Source organism: Piliocolobus tephrosceles, chromosome 1 (assembly GCF_002776525.5).
Source record: "Piliocolobus tephrosceles isolate RC106 chromosome 1, ASM277652v3, whole genome shotgun sequence".
NCBI lineage: Eukaryota > Metazoa > Chordata > Mammalia > Primates > Cercopithecidae > Piliocolobus > Piliocolobus tephrosceles.
In genome coordinates this window covers 127,422,832-127,445,678 of record NC_045434.1, presented here as the reverse complement: position 1 = coordinate 127,445,678, position 22,847 = coordinate 127,422,832, and the positions used below count along the sequence as shown (strand labels likewise).

At 36.1% G+C, this 22,847-nt stretch overlaps 1 protein-coding gene across 3 annotated transcripts in view; it reads right to left on the bottom strand.

The window, feature by feature from the left end:
• Positions 1–22,847, bottom strand: part of ARHGAP29 (Rho GTPase activating protein 29) — a 67,470-nt gene that overhangs the window by 9,029 nt on the left and 35,594 nt on the right. For 2 of the 3 annotated variants that reach the window (XM_023231070.3, XM_023231072.3), the window contains 8 exons: positions 11,454–11,611; positions 10,419–10,555; positions 10,040–10,144; positions 7,695–7,793; positions 6,530–6,669; positions 6,060–6,248; positions 5,354–5,491; positions 962–1,194 (listed from right to left, as the gene is read on the bottom strand). In XM_023231070.3, the coding sequence (XP_023086838.2) occupies positions 962–1,194; positions 5,354–5,491; positions 6,060–6,248; positions 6,530–6,669; positions 7,695–7,793; positions 10,040–10,144; positions 10,419–10,555; positions 11,454–11,611 (1,199 nt within the window). The remainder of the gene's footprint in view (positions 1–961; positions 1,195–5,353; positions 5,492–6,059; positions 6,249–6,529; positions 6,670–7,694; positions 7,794–10,039; positions 10,145–10,418; positions 10,556–11,453; positions 11,612–22,847) is intronic. The other variant, XM_023231071.3, reaches the window with a different exon arrangement.

Here is a 22,847-nt window from a genome sequence, read left to right as displayed (position 1 = left end):
CAGTGCACCTAGCAGGCATGCAAGACTTTATCAGGCCTCTACCTGGCTCAGTTTCTGCTACTGCTTGCTGTATTGCAGCCTAACCAATTCACTTGTATTTCTCAGATGCACAACGTGCTCTTGTATCTCCATGTCTGTGACTTTGTGCCTGGAATGCTCTTCTGTGTAATTTTGCCCACCAAGATACTACTTGGTTCTGTAAGTCTGATTCAAGGGCTATCTCCTCTGATTTATGCCCTGACCACACAATCTTCCTCTGCATGCTGTACATAGCTGTTAGAACAGATGCTGTACTCTGCTGGTCTGCAGATCTGTCCCTGCAGCTGATGAGACCAACAGATGGCTGAAGCCCTATGTTTTCATCCTTGTTTAGCCAGCCAGAGCCTGGCACACAGGAGGCATCTGAGGGAACCATGTTGGCTGCAAGTACATATATCTTCAATGTCTCCCCTTCCCTTACACAGATTGGAGATGAAATGTTCATTTTAAAAGTAACACTGCAACAATATGAACACACTTAACACTTAAGAATGGCTAAGTAGTACCAGGCGTGATGGCTCACACCTGTAATCCCAGCACTTTGGGAGACTGAGGTGGGAAGATCATGAGGTCAGGAGTTCGAGACCAGCCTGGCCAGTATGTTGAAACCCTGCCTCTACTAAAAATACAAAAATTAGCTGGGCATGGTGGTGTGCACCTGTATTCCCAGCTACTCGGGAGGCTGAGGCAGAAGAATCGCTTGAACCCAGGAGGCGGAGGTTGCAGTGAGCCAAGATCTTGCCACTGTACTCCAGCCTGGGTGACAGAGCAAGACTCTGTCTCCACCCCCCACCAAAAAAAAAAAAGAATGGCTAAGAAGGTAAATTTTGTTATGTGGATTTGGATTTTACCACAATTAAAAACAAAACAAAACAAAATCAAATGCCCATTAATGAATGTTCTAGTTATACAAAATTCTTACCGCTTTAGATGTACTATAAGGAAATGAAGACTGTTAAAATTTGATGCTGGCAATTGTCTTAGAAGGTCTTTGATTTTTAGAAGAATTCGGTTTATTTCTATACACATATTTGGCCATTTTTTGTCTTCAAGACTATCCTTTTTTGTCTCTTGCTCTTCATTTACATGTTGGATCTCTTTTGCAAGGTCTATAAATTCCTTGTACAATCGAAATAAAATAAATGGTTCTGGGAGCTAAAGAAATAAAATTACATTGGGGTGAGTACTCTTTTTTTCTGTTAATCAACTATTACTAACAGTTACAGAATGATTTAGGATGTCCCTTTACATTAAGAAGATTTAAAGTCAATCCACGTTTAGCAATGTAAATGTTTGCTACAGATGTAGTCTATAAAGTAAACCTAGAATCATCATCATAAATTGTATCTGTATTAAAAATGACTTAACTGATAATCAGTAAAACTAAACCTAAAGCTGCATGATGGAATTTTACAAGTCTGATATATATCCTATACCAATTACATTCAGGACTCCCTCAAAGTTAGTATGATCTTCAACTGTTTTATTCAAGTAAAACCCAGGATAATGCATAAAAGAAGTCAAATTAATTAAAAAGGCAAATAAACTGAATTTTCTTGATATGAGAGAAACAGCAAGAAACCACCGTCAACATTTTATTTATCTAATTTTTAAACACACCTTGAATTGTCATAAATAGGTCAAAAGAAAAAGTACCTTTTCAAACTAACAAAGGGCATGCCATTTTGATCTGCCCGGTGTCATAACGAATTTCAATGTTTCCACTTGCTCTGTGATGAAACCCAGGGTACCTCTAACTACTACCTGATGTCCTATTTTATTGGTGGTGAGGTAGGTGCCCCTTTCTCTGGTTTCCTCTGCTGGTCCTAGAGAGGGGCAGCCTTGAGATCAATTTCTACCCATACCACTCTGGGATCTGAAGGAAGTCACTTAACACCTCTTGGAGCTGCAGATTTCCTACACAGTAAATGAGTAGTATTAAGGCTACTCTCTAACATTGTTTTAAGAATGGAACATTCTCACAAGAAAGTCTCCATCACTAGTATTCCTGAGACAGAATGAGAGCTGATAGTATTGGACCCTATTCATTTCCTCTCCTTGCCTGGCTAGAAGAGATAAAGGATGATTCATTACGAGATTTATAGTCATTCAAAGCTACTTGGCCTCCATTTTTCAGCTAAGAGTCCTGAAAATGTGATTAAAGATACACCAGTAGCTTCCTGGGCTAACATGGTAAATTCAACAATTATACCTAATTTCTTTCCCTGCAATCCCACTAAAATACAGTAAGCCCACAGGATTGCGAGAAAAGGAGAGGAGATGAAAGCATGATTTCATAAGCTGAAGAGTTGAAGAGCAAATGAACAAGTATTGACTTAGCAGCTCTGAGTAAGCTGAAATCTCAAACTGTGAACCAACGTGACTGACAGAATCCTAAGGAGACTCAGGGACTGTCAGCACTAGGTCTTCTGAATCTGCTGGAGCGTGGGCTATCTGAGACGGCTTAGATCTGTAGATCCCTGTTGCCACTTGACCCTTCTGAGCAGCCTCTTCCCGAGAAGTCTCAAGGTTTCTTCTCCAGGCAGTATAAAACAAAGAGTCTCTGGATGGGCAATGTCAAACACAAAGCACAGATGGGCAACTATCTGAAAATGGGGATTTAGCGGCTACACATGCCGTTCTAAACGTAGAGATCCTGAGACCTTCTTAGCCTGCTTGGCTCTTACAGGACTGGTACCACACTCTAGGCAAGGAAAGACCCTTCTCTGGGGTATCAGACTCCCCCATGAACAGAAACCTACAGCGATAGAGGCATCAAGTGTTTCCCAAACAGTCCACCTACATCACCCTACAATAAAGCTCAAAGTCTTCAAAGACTTCATGTGTTCAGGAGCTTCGAAAGAGATTCAATTTTCAACTCTTTCATTTTAAGCAGACAACCATGGAGACAGAAATCAAAATGAGTAGGAAAGAAAAAAAACATAAAGGTCTAGGACTGTACTGTTAATATGGTGGCCACAAGGTACATACGGCTACTGAGCACTGGAAATGTGGCTGGTCTAAACTGAAATGTACTTTAAATGAACAAAACATAGATTTTAAAGACTCAGTAACAAAAAAGGTAAAATTATTTCATTAATAATTTAAAAACACTGATTAAATGTTCAAATGGTATTTTCAGTTTAAGTAAAATATTAAACTAATTTCACCTGTTTATGTGGCTACTAGAAAATTTAATATTGTAATATGTGGCTCACATTATATTTCTATTGGGCAAGGCTAGAGAATAAGCCAAGAAAAGAATCCTTAAAAAAAAAAAAAAAACAAAACTATAACTATCCTCAGATATTGCAGTCATTAAAAAAGGAAGAAAGTTGCAAAAGGAACAAAAACCACAGTTTTGGAAAATTGAAACATGATACCAGGAATGAAATAGTTCACAGCAAGGAAGAAAGATAAAGCTGAGGAAATCTCTTAGAAAGTGTTGTAAGAAAACAAAAAAAGAAATGAGTGATAGAGAAAAGATAAGGGAACTTGAGAACCTGTCCAGGTTGTCAAATATCCAAATAAGAGTTCCAGATGGAAAGCAAAGAGAAAATAGAGGGGAGGAAATGAGCAGCAAAATGAGAAGTTCCAAAAACTAAAGGACTAACCAGGATTGGCAGTGTTCATGGAGTGCCCTGAATCGTGGATAAAATGTACCCACATCGAAACACATACTTATACAATTTTAGGATAAAGGGAAAAAAAGAAGATTCTACAAGCTTTCAGAGACAAAATCATAGGCCACATACAAGGAGTTAGAAATGAGAAGGATTTCAGGCTTCAAAGACAACAAAAAAACACCTTTGAATTTCTGAAGAAAAATAATTTTCAGCCTAGAATATTAGAACCTTCCACACTATCAACACTATGATATTTCCATTCAAGAGAGTAGAATATAAAGACATTCATGGATAAATAAGGTTTTAAATATTAACTCCTATTCCACCTGGCTCAAGTATGGGCATGATCAAAACAGGAGAATAAAACAAAAACAAAAACAACAAAAAAAGGGAAGACATGACAGGCATTTCCTCAAAAGTGAGGAGAAGGTGGAAGAGATATCCCAGGATGGCAGCTAGTTACCATACTTTTAAAAATCCAGTACAAAATTATAGCTAGATGGGGAGGAGTAAGTTTGGTGTTTTATACCACTGTAAGATGACTGTAGTTAACAATAATATATTACATACTTTCAAATAACTAAAAGGAGGGTGTTCAACGTTCCCCAAATGGAGAAATGATAAATGTTTGAGATGACGGCTGGGCTAATTACCCTGAGCTGATCACTATGCATTACATATACCAAAACATCACTGTGTACTCTATAAATGTATACAATTATTACACGTCAATTAAAAAAAAATTTTTTTTAAAGGATCCAGCTGGGAGCAACAGAACTGCAGAGATTGGTATGTTGAGGACTGTCATCGCTATTCTCTCTGACATTATCTCTTCATTTTCACCCGAGGACAGAGTATCAGCTAAGCTTGGCTCAGATCTTTTTTTGTACTTGTCTCACGACAATGTGCTGATTAAGTTTTTGCAATCCCTCCATGAGCTGCTGCTTGATGCTACTAAAGCCATTTATTTCGTCCCACCGAGTAGGTCTTTGGACCTACTCCTGCAAACTACAGGTTTAACAGTGAGGAAAAAAAAAAGAGAGCAGCCTATTCCCTGACCATATTCCTGCCAGAATGTGCAGTACCCAACTTACAGGACAGTCCTTTCAGATGTTCCAAATGCAGTAAATGACGTGTTCCCAGGACACATTCACGATCTTGACCACTACCCTATCACAATGGCTATTTTAAAATATCAATGAAGGCAAAGCCAGCCTACGATCTAGACACTGTTTTATTTACTTCATATAACTGTGTGGATACTGGGATTGCCTTACACAGCTAGATTTATGCTTTCAAGTCAATTTTCCAAAGGTTAACAATACATTGTTTAGGAATAAATAACAAGTATTAAAACTATTAAGAAAAGAGAGAGAGTTATGATTATTAAAGGCCTCTTTGGTGGAGTTAGGCGGATGTAACTTGGAAGAGGAACATGGGGGTTTTTTATAAGGTACAGTAATATTCTATTTTCTTAAGGTGGGTGATGGGAGATGAGTTTGTTTTTATTTTTCTTTAAACTGTACATATATTTCATATACTCTTTGACCCACGCACTAATAATCAGAAAGATACCCACACCGTCTATGCCAATGAAAAAACATGTGCAGCAAATGTTATCAGCAAAATACAAACCAGAGTTTTGCTGTTTTTAATTTAATGGTGGGTTTCAAGGGTAAAAATTTTACCTGCCGAAGATATAATTTCAAGACGTCACAGATATCATGTGAACTAAATTCTGAAATGTCTACCAAGTGCATTCCATTTTCCAAAGCTTGACACAGTTTTTCAGTCTTTATTTTGTTTCCACACACACGATAAATTCCCTTCAATAGAAAAGAAAAAAATTTTGCAAAATTCTTTAGTACAAATGGCTAAATCTCCATATATTTGAGTTTCAATCTTTTCGTTCTATTTCAAATGTTATTAGTATTTTAGAAAAAACTATTCAAGGCCAAATGAGGTAACATTTTCTGTAGAAATCTGAAAAAATGTAGTTATTAAAGATTGTGCATTGGCCAGGTGCCTGGGAGGCGGAGGCGGGAATATCACTTGAGCCTAGAGTTCAAGACCACCAGTCTGGGAACATAAGGAGACTCCATCTCTCCAGACATTTTTTTTTAAATTAGCCAGGCGTGGTGGCACATGCCTGCGGTCCCAGTTACTCAGGAGGCTGAAGTGGGAGGGTCGCTTGAGCCTGGGAGGTCAAGGCTACAGTGAGCAGTGATCATGCCACTGTACTCCAGCCTGGGCAAAAGAGTGAGACCCTGTCTCAGAAACAAAACAAAACAAAACAAAAGCCCCTGAACATTATTTTCCTTTAAAGTCTCCTTTTCATTAGAATAGGTTACACAGGCATTTATGCTTTTTAAAATTTTAAGAGTTATAATGTACCTGTAGACACAAAGCTCTATTTTCAATCTCTGAGGCACATATTTTGAGTATAAAAGGGATACCATCTGGTTCCTTTTTTGCAACTTGTGTGAATTCTGCTCCAAATAATTGTATTTTTCCTGGAAGTTTCTGATGACCACAAATAATGACTAAATTTTCCAAACACTTTCGATGACAAACAAGGAGACACTATAAGAAAATGATAGTTTGAAACTGGTTAACCTTAAAACTATTCACAACTGGGCAAACTGCAGGTGGGGGGTAACACAACAAAAGTGAGTTTAAGGGGTATTGCTTGTGCTATTTGAAACAGATTTAACAACAAAACAAAACATAAAATTATAGAAGGCATACTGCAGAACAATTTATTCAACATATATTTGCAAAAGATCCTAAAAAGTAAAATTAATAACAAAAAAGTAGAAAACAAAAAGCATAAAAGGGCCAACACAATTCCACAAAGATCTTACCTCTTCACATTCAACACCTTGGAACACTACAATGCCTTCACAATCCCTACATTTCGTGGGGGATCTCAATTTGCGAAACTTGTGTGTGAGAGCTGCCTTTGACATCAATGTTTTCTTAAATGTTCCAAGGGAATTGGGTCCTTGCGAGAGAAATAGTTTATAAAAATTGTAAAATGATAGAAAAATTATACCACGTGATACCACATTTTGAATAATCTTTAAACCCTGTAATCGTTCATATATTATAAAAAGCTTTGAATCTGTAATATCAAAATAGCTGCTTAGCATCCAATTTATAGGTCCAATTTATAGATCTCTTAAAAGGCACATTTATCAAGCATTTTAGCTATGAGTAACAGTCGTCACCAAGTCATTGCTATGAATAATAACATGGCATAATGTTTTCAGAATCAGCATATTTACACTGTTATTAACATGCTCTTTCATAGAGCTGGGAAGGGTGTCATAGGAGGCATTAGAAAAAGTCCCTATAAACAAAGAAAAATAGCTCTGTGAGGTAAGAGAGTGAGCATTATCTGCATTACAGATAAAGCTTTCTTAATTTACTATAAAATTACAGTTAATATCAGCTAGTTACATATTAATATTATACTGGAGGTCACATATTCTATTAATTTAGGAAATGATGCCAAACCAGGTATCTGTAGGCATTAAACGTACAAAACGAATTTATACGCCTCTAATTCAAGTTATTAAGGTAACTGATTTAACTTTATCCTTCAACATCCACAACTTCCTTGTCCTCAAGAAGTACACTTACTTAGTTTTCTTGCTTGGTTTCTTGCATTGTTTCTTTTGAAGGAGCTTTTTAGAATTTTTTATGCACCCCAACCCTTTTAACACTAAGTCATAGTATTAGGTTTATGAAAACACATGATATCTAGTCTGTTATTTTAGCACCATGCCAATACATTTTACATCCAGTAGTTTTGCCGCCTATTCTTATATTTGTATTTGTAACATTTAATTAATACATTATCAACCCATACTTCTACCTAATTGTTGGGATATATTTAAGTCACGGTGAATTTTTTTTAATACACAAGAAAGTATTGATTCTTTAAAATTATACTATTTTTCTAATATCATGCAGTGCTACTGATTCAGCTGGTTTAGTGGGACTTAATTCAGGTAAATACAATACCAGTTTCTGAAGGGGAAGATGGCTCTCTTTCATCTAGATCATCTGCAGAGGACATAGTTCCACTGGATGGTGTTCGTGGAAGTTTTCGATGAAAGTCTCCTAAAAGAAAATTGTGGATACAATTACCTGACCATTCACTGTAGAATCTTTGAAATAGGAAATGAAAACACTTTTGAAAAAACAAAAGTCATACTATTTTATTAGCTTCAATGTAAAAATTTGCTTCAATTCTCATACTCTGGGTAACAGGGAATTCTGATACTCATTCCTGGAAATGAAAAGATATTTAACCAAATCTGACTTTCCTGAACAAATTTAAAACTGAGGCTCATGTAGTCCAATAACACTTTACTGCCAACTTCCGATGGTAAAGTATTAGATATTGTAAACTTCGCAAGTATAGCTGATATTTTCCATTCATGTCTAACACCTAATATGTGACAGAGTAGCTGGCACAACAGTAAAGCTGTCGTTAAATGTTTGCTGAATTAAGTTATAAATGTATACGATTAAACCAAAAGCTTTCTAAAAGATACAAACATCTTTGAATACAACAACCCAACAGTAACATCACATTTATGTTACTGGCAAGACGGCAGACTGGGAACCAGGAACAAACAATAGCCCAGTGATACTGGCAGGGAGCTGAGACCACAGGATACAAGCTACGTCAGCAATGGACACTGCATATGTATCAAAGCATGTCTGGAAGCAGCTCAACTGGGAATGAGGTTTATTTACTCCCTCTCCACAGGCCTACATATAAGTGGAAGAATTCACCTTAATGCAAGGCCTTAACAGTTTCAAATTCAGAGTTAGAAAAGCCTTTACAAATGATTTTAAAGAACATTCTCTTCACCAAAGGATTCTTCTTCACAATATGCTTAAAGTTAGCTATCTAGTTTTCACTTTGAATGTGCCCCCAATGACTGATAAATCACAAGGTTGTATTGCTTCATTTTATAACTATTCTAAGTGTAAAACGCATTTCTTACATTACTGAAAAGAAATCTGCCTCCCTATAAATCCCAGGCTTGGTCATATTTTTCCCAAATGGAGAAAACAAGTACTCTAACTTTAATCCCTTTTCACCTCCAGTATTTGAGGACAGCTGACAGGTCTCCAATTTTCCTTTTTCCCAGGCAAGGCATTCCCAGGTTTTCACCCATTTATCAGCTGATGTGGTTTCTAAAATTTTGTTTTTACCACATGAAGTTTTATGGGATCCTAAATAATATGGGGCTTGCTCTAGATTGGGTCATAATTTCTGGAGCTACCTAGAACCAGTTTGTTGTTACAAAGCTAATTACAAATATTCAGTTCAATATTAGGCTCACATTTCCAGAATGTTCCTTGAACAGTGCTAGTTTAAAAGAAGGCAGCAAAGTGGCAGGTGATAATCATCCTACAAACCCAGCGCTGCGTGAAAATATTTTTCTAACTTTAAATATAAGAGATTTATCTAAATGAGTTTATAAAACTTCTGCAATATGTAAAAGAAGAAAAAGGCCTTGGAATCTGAAATGGCTTAAATCCTATAATCTATCTATTAAGATCCTAGAAGAAAGAAACGTTGCCAGAAAGAATGGGCCTGGAGCAGTCTTTGGTAGAGGTGTAAAGAAAGAATGTTGGATGTAAGAATCTCATGAGTTCAATTGCTACCTTCTTCTCCTGCTAGCTGTATAATCTAGGCAAATCGCCCTCTTAGAAGCCACTAATGGAGAATTCAAAACGTTTACTCTATTTCTCTCTGGGGACCGTGAGATAATCTGTATCAAAGTATCTTAAAGCACATTTGTAAAAAATTAACAAGAATAAGTAGTTGTAGGCACAGAAATAGCAAAATGACACTGTTTATTATAGCAATTAAGTATGAAACAATCTAAAAGATGACAGTTATAGTCACAGAATATACAGCAGTGAAAATAAAGATGGCTACCTACATTCACATAGATCTTAAAAAAAATACATGAAGTCACAATAGTGTAATTCAATTTGTATAACATTCAGAAGACAGCAAAACTTCACCAGATATAAGTACTAGAAACATTTAAAATAGCTAGGGAATGTTTTTAAAACATTTCAGGATAATGGTTTATTCTGGTGGGAGATAGGGCAATGTTACCAAGGAGGTGTGTACAGGGGCGTCTAATATACCAATAACCAGCTATTTCTTAGGCTGAGTAGTGAATATATGAGGGGTTTTTAAAAACTATTTTTTAAATTGTACACTTTCCTCTCTATTATGTGTGAAAGTTCACTATAAAAGCAAGGTAGTTAAAAAATACCCAAAAAAGGACTGATCTTTCAATGAGTTTCATTGCTAGACTTAAATATTGATGTACCTGGACTTATAGATTCTGAATCCAGAGATCTAGATTCGCTGCTCCCTCCAGTACTCTCAGAGTCACTAAACATCCCAAATGTCCATGATCTTATAAAGGAAGGACCTTTAATAAAAAGAACAAAGTCAAAACTTGGCTACAGGTGGATTTCATAAGGTAAAATACTGACATTCTATCAAGTGAGACAATCCAAATTTCTTTAACAATAACCAATTATCAATTTCAAGAAAGGAACTATGGTAACAACTGTGAATAAGATCTCATAAATTTGTAATCTAAGGCCTGATTTTTAAATTCCAGAGCAAAAATTAATTTAACAATCACATTCGAACAATCTGACCTTTTATAAATTAGCACTCTCTTTAGTGTGGAAAACTACCTGTTATATCTGCACTGTTAGAGCATCTGTCCTCTTCAATTTTATTAGAACTGTCAGGAAGGCGTACAACATCCTCTAAAGAGTTGGCAGGTCCAAATTCAGAAGTTTGGGAACTATTTAAATGTTTATTTACATTTCTGAAACAACAACAATGACAAAAAACAAAACTCAACACTCCAAAGAATAACTAATAATCAGTCTATTTCATTCTGTGTTTAGAAAAATCTATTAATTTAATAATCACAGATGAATTAAACTAAATATTAAAAATAAATCATACTACATGGTTCAGCTTCTTATAGGAGACGCAAATACTTTTTAATTATTTGTGCTTATTACGGTGGAAACATGGGAAGGAACAGCAGAAGTATAGTTAATAATGCATGGCATGGTTTAACTTTTCTAGCATGACCTCTGTGGAAAACATAGGTTAAATTCTGTGGACATTCAAAACATGTACGGCCATCATATGACATTCCCAAATGATTTTTAATTCTTAAATAAAAGAAGTCTGTGTCAAAATGGAAAGGCTTACTGTCAGTGAATTACATCTGTTCCTTAAATATATCTACTTCGATAACATAAAACAATATTTAAAGATCTCAGAAATTTTTTTTTTTTTTTGAGACGGAGTCTCGCTCTGTGGCCCAGGAGGGAGTGCACTGGCCGGATCTCAGCTCACCGCAAGCTCCGCCTCCCGGGTTTACGCCATTCTCCTGCCTCAGCCTCCCGAGTAGCTGGGACTACAGGCGCCCGCTACCTCGCCCAGCTAGTTTTTTGTATTTTTTTTTTAGTAGAGATGGGGTTTCACCGTGTTAGCCAGGCTGGTCTTGATCTCCTGACCTCGTGATCCGCCCGTCTCGGCCTCCCAAAGTGCTGGGATTACAGGCTTGAGCCACCGCGCCCAGCCAGAACTCAGAAAATTTTTAAGTTAATTTTGTCAGTTAGAAAAGACACCTCCTTGTACTAGATAGAAACTTTAACAATTAAGTGTTTTATATTTTGAAATAATTTTGTCTGTACATTAATTCTCACCCATCAACTCTGTCTTCTTCAGTTGAATTTGTGGCCTTGACAAATTCACTGTACTCTTGGCCTGGGTCATAGAGTTTGGCACTATCACAGAGAGACTGTAAACTGTCTGCAAGGGAAGCAGCCTGCAGATGCTGCATGTTGAAGAGGTTAACTGTTACCTATGGACACAGAGACAAAAGGCAGAGTAACTCATGATATACAGAATGCTATAAAACATACATTTATTTCAATGACTGCACCAATAAAAATGCCATACAGTGAAGCATACAACACTGAATATCACTCTGAGTATACTATGATGCCTGATTTTGCATAATGTCTAGATTAGGGAGAAAAGTAGTTTGAATCTAATATCTATGAGTAATCATTTCCAGCAAAACTGGCTTGTAGCTGAAAAGTTCAAAAGTAACTTCAAAAACCCCATGCCCCAACTGGTTCACAATTTTAGGAGACGGATGTGTTTCTGAGGATCCTCATCTCTGTACCCTGATGGTCTGATCACAACTGCCTAAACTCTTCAGAGAAAACACTTCCAATCAAAGAACTATTATTTAGACTGTTTTCACTTTTTCAATCCTATAAAAACAGAAGTGCTGAACTACAGTACTCAGTTCTTATAATTAGATATTACCTTGAATCTATTCAAAATACATTATTCCATTGAGTTTCACAAATGCCTAAATATATTATCACTATCATCACTTCTACTAACAACAATAACAATAGCAGCAGCTGACAAGTATATATAATATGCCTGACCCATTCTCAGAGTCTTACATGAATAAACTAATTTGATGTTCACAAAAACCTAGGCTTTGGGTATATTACAGCAAACCGATGAGATACTGACTCTCATGGACCTTTACACTCTCCTGAGGGTGGTATGCGAGAGAAGTAACAAATTATGTAAATAAAATACTTTCTGGTACTGAAAAATGCTATGAATACTATATAAGAATGCCAAATTATGCAGTATGACCAGGTATGCGTTTGTGGAAGGGTATTTCCAACATGGTAAATTAAGGAAGGTCTCTCTGAGGAGGTAACATTTGAATTGCAGGTCGATGTAAGAAAAGCTTCATGGAGATCTATCCAAACAAAAGGAGGAGGTAGTGCAAATGTGAATGGGAAAGAGCTTGTCATGCTCAAGAAACAGATGAAAGGTCAATATGGTTGAAGTATATGGAAAGAGCTCTGGTTGAAGATAAAGCTAAAAAAAGTAGTCATCTAAACTATGGCAAGGTGTCTGAATTTAAGTGCAACAGGAAGCTGGTGGAGCATTTTACACAAAGCTATAACATGATCTGATTTATTCTTTAAAATGACACTCTGGCTTCTTTGTGGGGAAGGTATTTAAGGGAAACAATCTGAATAAATGCTAAATTTCAATTAGCTTAATGTTATTTCAAAGACTGCCATGTTTCTTCTTCATCTCTCTTGATATACCAGATGATAGGATAATTAGTCTTTAAGTCCTTTTCAATGTAGACAGGCATTTCCCTAAGGATACTCAACTCTGCATAATAGTATTTGAACAGTATAGATAACAGAATAAGTAGCTTATTTGTGCCCTAACTCCTTCAAGAAACAAAAAAATTCGAACTGCATAAGGTGCAGTTTAATTCTAGCAACTGGCTATATTAGAGCATTCTCCAGCTAAAGGTAAACGGCTTACTCTCTTGATCCTAAAGGTAACCTGCACGCTAGGTGACCTTCATTAACTGCATTGAAAAAGTTAATGTGCAAATGAATCACCTTGGGGATCTTGTCCAAATGTAGATTATGATTCTAAGGATCTGTGTTGAAACCCAAGATTCTGCATTCCTCATAGGCTCTCAAATTAATGGCAATATGACCAAGGACCGCATCTTGAGAAGGCTTTCTAAACTTTAGTTTTCTCATCAGTTAAATGGAGATAAAAACTTGATAGGATTTTTGTGAGAATTAAATGAATTAATGTAGACCAAGCGCTTAATACATTGGCAAGTACGTAGTCAATCTTAGCTATCATTAGCTATTGTTTGAGGTGGAGGGAATGTGTCAAAGGTAAATGATTGGCCTAAATGACTTCTAAGGTAATTTCAAATCCTGGATTTTATAATTCTGTTAAATCCTTTCATGATTCTTTAAGTAAATAATATATTAATTAATCAAAATTTGGAAAATAAATGAGATACAATTTTAAAAACTCAAGAACATTTTAAGGAAGTTTTCTGGTTCAGATGCAGTAAGCTAACTCCCCCTAGTCTCCCACTGAATTCACCTAAAAATCTGAACAGAATGCACAAATCAAGACTCTGAAAAGTAAATGGAAAAAAACTACAATTCGAGGTATGACCAGTCCAGCAATAGATCTACTCCTGCCCTGTTTTCCAGCCCATGCTCAGCTCCTACCCAATTCTCCAATTCCCAAAGTACAAACTGAGTGTAGACAAAAGGAGCACCAAGAGAGGTTCTTTCTGGTCCAAGGAACAAAAGCGGGGAGCGGTGACGGGAGATGTAACTAAACAGTAGAAGAAAACTCCTTGGTTTCTTTTGTATATTTGTTTTCTCTTCTGCCTTAGACCCTAAGCAAGTCCAAATCCCTAAGACACAATCCTGTGGGAGCAGCAATGATGACAGTAGCAGCTGAAGAGATGCCAAAACTCTGATGGAAATCCTCCTTTATGACCAGATGAACTGTGTCTAGAGTGAGAGGGGTCTGAAATTTCTGTTACTTTTTTCTCTTTATCCTCCCCACACTTGGCCCGGGAGAACAGCAGAATAGGCAGACCTAAGCTTCCCAGCCAGAAGATTGGGAAGGGAGTCACACAGAAGCTGGAAAATGAACCTAACTGTATCAAATGGTTGCTAAAATTGAAAAAAAAATTAATGTTCAATATAGGTTGTAAACAGGACCCAGAGTCAATAAAGTAGTAGTGAAAATATCTAGGATATGATTCAGAATTGCTTGTCATACAAAGAACCAGGAAAATCTAAACAACTCCCAAGACGAAAGACAATAAAAAGACACCAACACTGATATGGCTCAGATTTGGGATGATCAGATGAAAACTCTAGACCACCTATTACAAAGGTTTTAAAAAAGTAGAGCAAAAATCTTGAAACATGGAAAAACAGAAGCCTCAGCAAAGAAATGTAAGATGTAAAGAAACAAAAGGAAAATTTATTGCTGAAAAATAAAGTATCCAGAACAAAAAATTTACTGGACGCACTGTATGGGAGAATGGGGATAACAAAGGAAAAGAGCCTGTGAACTTGAAGACAGATCAACAGAACAGTATAAATAACCAAGAGGAAAAAGCTTTGGGGAAAAAATAAAGGACCTCCAGAACTGCGGAAGATTAACAAAAGCTCTAATGTTTGAGTCACTGGGTGTCAGAGAAAGAGGAAAAAGAATACTACCAAAAAAAAAAAAAAAGATTGAAGAAACAATAGTTGAACACTTCTCAAATTTTGCAAGAGTCAAACTTGTAGATTCAAGAAGTTCAACCAATCCAAAAAAGGAAAAACAGCAAAAACCAGGTCTAGATACATCTTAAACAGATAAAAACCAAAGACAAAAAAAAAAAAAAATTCCCACAAAAGCAGCCAAAGAAAAACACATGCCACAATTGGGGAATGATAATTAAAATGATTACTGGTATCTCATGAGAAACTATGGATGCCATAAGGCAGTGGAACAATATTTTTAAAGCAGTGAAAGTACTGGTTTCTGTATGTAGAATTCTATATCCAGTGAAAGTGTCCTTCAGAAATGAAGATGAAATAAAGACATTCTCATATGAAACACAACCAAGTGAATCCATTACCAGCAGACCTGCTATAAAATAAGTGGTAAATGAAGTTCTGTAAACAAAATGTTACCAAAGGAAAGATGGAACCACTAGAATGCAAGAAGAATGAATAGAAATAGTAAATAATAGACTACTTTTTCCCTCTTAACCTCTTTATAATATGTATGACTTTTAAAAGCAAAAATTGTGAGAGTCTGGTGAGGTTTTCAATGTATATGGATGTAATTTACATATATCAAATACAACCCAGATTAGGTAAAGGAACTTCTATGGTGGTGATGCTTCTGCATTCCACTTGAAGCGGTAAAAAACTAATTCTAAGTAGACTTAAAAAAATTAAGTGAGCCAGGCGCGGTGGCTCAAGCCTGTAATCCCAGCACTTTGGGAGGCCGAGACAGGCGGATCACGAGGTCAGGAGATCGAGACCATCCTGGCTAACCCAGTGAAACCCCGTCTCTACTAAAAAATATAAAAAACTAGCCGGGCGAGGTGGTGGGTGCCTGTAGTCCCAGCTACTCGGGAGGCTGAGGCAGGAGAATGGCGGGAACCCGGGAAGTGGAGCTTGCAGTGAGCTGAGATCCGGCCACCGCACTCCAGCCTGGGCGACAGAGCAAGACTCTGTCTCAAAAAAAAAAAAAAAAAATTAAGTGTATGTATAAACATAGATAAGTGTGCAACCATTTTTTTTAATTGGCTATTTATAGAATAATCTATTTTAGGCTGAACTGTCCTAGCGCATGTTTTAAATGGATCTAGCATCTTCATATAACTCTGGAAACCACATTAAATACTCAGCTTCTTCAACAGTGTTTCACAGTTCATTACTACTTTTTCAGGTAACTAGTAATCTTAGAACTTCTATTTCTGTTCCATGAAAGAGATAATTTTTGTTTTTTACCAGAATGCTTATTTTGTATCTTAATGACATAACATCCATTTTCATATATGACAGAGTTCATACATGTACTACTACATCTGACTACATCTGTACATTCTTAGTCACGTCGGGCTGCTACAACAAAAGTACCATAGACTGAGTGACTTAAACAACAAAGATTTATTTCTCACAGTTGTGGAGATTGAGAGATCAAGAGAAAGGCACTATCAGATTCAGCGTCTGGTGTGGGCCTCAATTCCTGGTGCATAGATTGCTCTTTTCTCTCTGTGTCCTCACATGATAGAAGGGGAAAGGGTCATGAGGGCTCCACCTAGTCGCCTCCCAAAGGCCCCACCCTCCAAATATCATCACATAATCACACTGGGGATTAGGATCTCAACATGTTAATTTTGCAGGGGGTGATAAACAGTCCATAGCAACTCAGTTCAAGCAAGTTGCACTGACTGTGGGGTTCTAACTAGAATTTACAATGTTAAATGATCTCAAAAACTATTATGTTTTGATACATGCTGCTTAACTGGTTGACCCCATATGACATAAACAATCAAACACAGTTTTTCATTGGTCAACCGATGTGGTTTTACATTTAGCTCCACTAAGAGTAACTGCAGACAAAAGTAAAAAGTAATAATGGAAGTCTACATGCAACCATTGTGGTTATTAAGGCAATGCAAGTTTCTAAATGATAATTAGAGGGAGATTTTTTCGGGTTATATAAATAGATAAAAATTGAATTTCCTAACTGGAAGCTGGCCAGGATGGTTTGTAACAGCCATATTCTCTTGAAAAAGACACTGTAGTCACTAGAACAAGAGAAGTGAAGGGAGAGAGTTCTACCAAACAAAATCTCAGTTTTGGTTCATTTGTTAAACTTTTTTCTCATTTTATAAGGACAAAGGGGAAAAAAATCATTCTGGTAATTGGACCCATGGGCCAGGCAACCCAATATTCAATTGACAGTGAATCCAAGACCATTGCAAGCAATATTCAATTTATGACACTGGTGCCAGGGGAGGTGTTATGAGCATCCACACTATTTTTCCTTCACAATGTTTTCTTCAGAAAACACTTACAAGTTAGGAATATAACCTGAGCTACTATAACTTCTTAGTAACACAAATGTGTGCAACCAATTTTTTAAAAAACGTGTATGAAGATACATAATAAAAAACCCAGTACACAAATTAAAATATACGTCTAGAAAAATATCATTTCATCCAAAAGAAGGCAGCAAAAGGAAAATAGATTAAGGAAAATATCATAAGGCATAAACAAAAAAGAAATAAAATGATAAAATTAAATCTGAACATATATTTACCTTAAATATAAATGGTCTAAACATTTCACTTATAAGATAGTACCAAAATAGATTTAAAAAAAAATCAAGACAGAAGTATATGCTCTCTATATGCTATATAAGAAACTCACTTTAAATATGATAAAATTAAAAGAATGATAAAAGATACGCTACACTCAAAATAATCAAAAGAAAACTGGAATCACATAACAATATTAAATAAAGTAGAATAAAAAGTAAGGGAATTTATCAGTATAAAAAGACACATTTCTAAGGATAAAAGGATCAATATACCAAGATCATATAATAATTATAACTGTGTAAGCAATGGAGCTTCGAAATACATAAAACAAAAACTGATAGAACTAAAAATACACCATATGTTGGAGACTTCAAAACTCCTTTCTCAGTAATTGATAAAAGTAGCAAAAGGTAAATCATCAAGAATACAGAAGAAATAAATTACATCTTAAAACAACAGGAACCAACTGATACTTATAAAGCACTCCAGTCAACAACAGAACACACATGCTTTTCAAATGTGCACACGGAAAATTCATCACTGATCTTTTCAAAGAAACAGCTTTTAGTTTTGATTTTTCCCTACTTTTCTTTTCTATTTTATTGATTTAAGAGAAATGTAATAATAACAAGTATTTCTCCTACCATAACAGAATTAAACTAAAAATCAGTATCAGGAAGATATCCAGAAAATCCTCAAATACTTGGAAATTAAACAACAGACTTCTACATTATCCACAGATCAAAGATGAAGTCTCAAGGGAAATTAGAAAATATTTTGAACTGAATATAAATGAAAATACAAATTTCAGAATTTGTGAGATATACATAAGCAATGCTTGGAGAGGAAAATTTAAAGAACTAAATGTATCAGAAAAGCACAGGAAGGTCTCAATAAACAACATAAGCTTCTGCTTTAAGAAACTTTTTTTAAAAAGGCAAAATAAACCCAAAGAAAGTAGAAATAAAGAATAAAATGCAGAATCAGTAAAATTGAGAAAAAGAAAAATTGATGAAACTAAATGCTATTTCTTTTTTAAAAGGATAATAAGACTTATAAACCTCTTGCCAGATTGACCAGAGAGAGAGAAAGAGAAAAAAGATGCAAATTACCAGTATTGGGAATGAAAGAGAAGTTATTACTACAGCCCACTGAGACATTAAAAGGTAAGAGAATACTACAAGACACATTATGCACATAAATTCAACAACCTAGATAAAAAGGACCAATTCCATGAAAGCCACAAGCTACCAAAAATCACCTAAGAAGAAATAATTAACTTGAATAGGCCTATATCAAAATACACTGAATATGTAGTAAAAAAAAAATCTTGCAGAAGAGAAAATCCCAAGCCTAGACACTTTCACCAGAGGAATGTTATTAAACTTTTAAAGAAGAAATAACACAAATTTGACACAATCTTTTCCAGAAAACAAAATAGTAGGGAGCACTTTCCAATTCATTTTATGAAGCCAGAATCACCCTTACACTTTCAAAACCAGACAAAAACAGTTTTTTAGACATATCAATCTTTCTCTCACAGAGAGAAAAAGAAAAAAATATTCAACAAAGTAGCAAATTGGATCCAGCAATATATAAAAGAAAACAATTCCTCATGACTAAGAGGCGCTTATTCCAGGGATGCAAAGCTAGGTCCACACTCAAATATTAACATAATCCACCATACTTACAGGCTAAAGATAAAACTACATGTATCAAATAATGCAGAAAAACATTTGATAAAATCTAACCTTTATTCATGATAAAACTCTCAGCAAACTAGAAAAAAGAAATTTCTTAACCAGATTAAAGGCATCTTCAAAGAACCTACAGCTATCACCATATTTTATGGTGAAAGACAGTGCTTTTCCCCTAACATGGACAGTTAGGCCAGGATGTCTTCTCTCACTACCCCTATTTAACAGTGTACTAGAAGCCTTAGTTAGGACCATAAGAAAAAGAAATAAAAGGAATACAGATTGGAAAGGAAGATATAAAACTGTCCCTATTTGCAGGTAACATAATTTTCTACGTAGAAAATCCCAAAGAATCTACAAAAAGCTCCTGAAACAAATAAGTGAGTTAAGCAAGGCTGCAAAATACAAGACCAACACACAAAATATCAAGTATATTTCTAAATATTAACAATTCAAACAGCCAGGCACGGTGGCTCACACATGTCATTTCAGCACTCTGGGGGGCCAAGGTGGGTGGATTCCTTGAGCCCAGGAATTCGACACCAGGTTGGGCAAACATGGCAAAACCCAGTCTCCACAAAAAATACAAAAATTAGCTGGGCATGGTGGCATGCACGTGTAGTCTTAGCTACCTGGGAGGCTGAGGATTACTTGAGCCCAGGAGGGTGAGGGGATGCAGCGAGCTATGATCACACCACTGCACTCCAGCCTGAGTGAGACAGAGTAAAACCCTGTCTCAAAACACAAAAACAAACAAAAAAGCCCCCAAACCAATTAACAATGGAAATTTTAAATAAAGGAAATCTATACATACGCACTTACGTGTACATATAGACCATTCACAATAGCCCCCTCAAATAAACACACATATACACAGGATTAAATCTAACACAACTTATTAAAGGTATGTTTAAAACTACAAAATGCTGATTTTTTTTTTTTTTAAATCAAAGACCTAAGTAGTTGGAGAGGCATAGTATGTTCATGTGTTGGCAACTTTATATTGCTAAGATGCTACATATACAGTCAATGCTCCCCAGTCTGATTTAAAACTTAATACCAAATCCAACCAAAATGTTGGCAAGAGTTTTTTGGAGATAGGGACAAGCTGATTCTAACATTTTTAAGGCAGGTCAAAGGACCTAAAATACTCAAACAATTCTATAAAATAATAAAGCTGGAAGACCCACACTATGCACCTGATTTTAAGACTTGCTGTAAAGCAAAAATAATCAAGACACTGGGGCTTTACAAAAAGGACAGCAAGAACCAAACAACGCACGTTCTCAATTATAGGTGGTTATTGAACAATGAGATCACTTGGACACAGGGCGGGGAACATCACACACCGGGGCCTGTCAGGGGATTGGGCGCTGGAGCAGGGATAGCATTAGGAGAAGTACCTGATGTAAATGATGAGTTGATGGGTGCAGCAAACCAACATGGCACATGTATACCTATGTATCAAACCTGCGCATTGTGCACATGTACCCCAGAACTTAAAGTATTAAAAAAAAAAAAAGACAGCAAGTACTTCAGTGCAACAAAACAGAAAATATAGAAGTACACACCTACAAATATGGCCAACTGATTTTTACCAAGATGTAGAGGCAATTTAATGAAAATGGCATAGTGTTTTCAACAAATGGTATCAAAACAAGTGGACATCTGCATTTACCATGTTTTTAATTTTCTCTATTTTATGCAGTTTTGACATCTTAAAAAGCATGCTGGCCAGTGAGAGATTGACTCTCCCTGGGCTAATTCCTAGAGATAGCCAAGGGCTCAGGTAGGATCACAGCTTTCATGTGCAAAGCAACAAGTCTCAAGTCTATATTTCCAGCCACCTCCTTCTCTAACTCTTACACACAAAGCCAATTATTTTATTTGTCCTATATCACCCCGGGGTCAGGTACAAAACAACTAGAGACCATCCCTATGCTCCAAAGTCCACGGAAATTCATACTAGCCAAACTGTTGAGGAACAGTTTACCTTGCCTTTCCTGAGGAACAAAAACTCTACTCAGCTTTCTTTCATCCCTGCTTATGCTTGCCAAACCCAGCATTTCCCTTGTGGCCCTGCGTGGATTGATGTGTCCCCTTCTCTTGGGAAAGTCCTAAGTTTTTCTTTCAATGGCACTGACCTCTCTATGTCACTCTGATAAAGTAAAATCCTATGGGTATAATTTTATTATAACATCCATATGCTAAAAATGAACCTCAACCTGTACCTTAAATCTTACACAAAAATTAACCCAAAACAGATGATATATCTTTATGTAAAGCTACAGAAGTTTTAGTAGAAATCATAGGATAAACCTTTATGTTCTTGGGTTAGGTGAAGCACTCTTAGATATAACCAAAAGCATGACCCACAAAAGAAAAAACTGGTAAGTTGGATTCCAACAAAACTAAAACCTTTTGCTCCCCAAAAGACACTGCTAACATAATAAAAAGAGAAGCTCCAGAATGAGAGAAAATATATGCAAGCTCAACAAGAAAATAAACAACTCAATTTTTAAAATAGCTAAAATACAGATTGTCAATAAGCCTTTGAAAAGATGCTCAATATTGTTAATCATTTTTAGAAACACAAATTAAAACCACAATTAGATAACACACCTATTGGAACAGCTAACATTTAAAAACAATGACTGATACATGTCAAGGACACAGAACAACTAGAACTCTCAGACACTGCTGGTTAGAATGAAAAATATTATAGCCACTCTGGAAAACAGTTTGGCAGTTTCTTGTAAAGGTAACTATACATTTAGCACACCAACCAGTAATCCCACTCCTGGTATCGACTTGAGACACAAGAAAACTTATGTTCAACAAGAATGTATAAGAAAATATTCTGTAGCTCTACTCATAATCACCCCAGACTGGAAACACCAAAAATGTCCAACTAGTGAATGGATAAACACTGTAGTACAGTCACACAATGGAGTTCTGCAATAAAAAGAAACAAACTATTGATACATACATAACACTGATGAATCTTAAAGGCATTATGCTGAGTAAAATAAACCAGTCAAAAGGTTATATACTATACGATTTCATTTATATGACAATCTGGAAAAGACCAAACTAATAAGGCAGAGAACAGATCAGTACTTGCCAGGGGTTATGAGTGGGCAGAGAGTTGGACTACAAAATAAGTAGCATGAAGGAATCATTTTTAAGTGACAGTATTGTTCTGAATCCTGATTGTGGTGGTACTTACACAAATTTATAACGGTTAAAACTTGTGGACTATACATGAAAAAAAGGTTTTGCATGTAATTAATTTTTAAAAAAAACATTTTAAAGAGTAAATAAAAATACTTCAGGGCAGAATGCTTTGTCTCCAAACAAATAATTTGGTTCAATTTTAATATTTAATTTACTCCAGTTCTGAAGAATGTATCTCAGAGCCCTGACAGAAGTTTCAAGGGTCAAAACAATTATGTCAGCAAAGCCAAGAAAAACGGTGGCTTAGAGGCAATTTTAAACACTCAGACTTCAATTTTAACCAAACAAATCATTAATCCAGAGACCATGGGGAAAGGCAGATCAAAAGAAATTCAAACTGTGCATCACTATGAAAAACTGAAAATCGAGGCCGGGCGTGGTGGTGCAAGCCTGTAATCCCAGCACTTTGGGAGGCCGAGACGGGCGGATCACGAGGTCAGGAGATC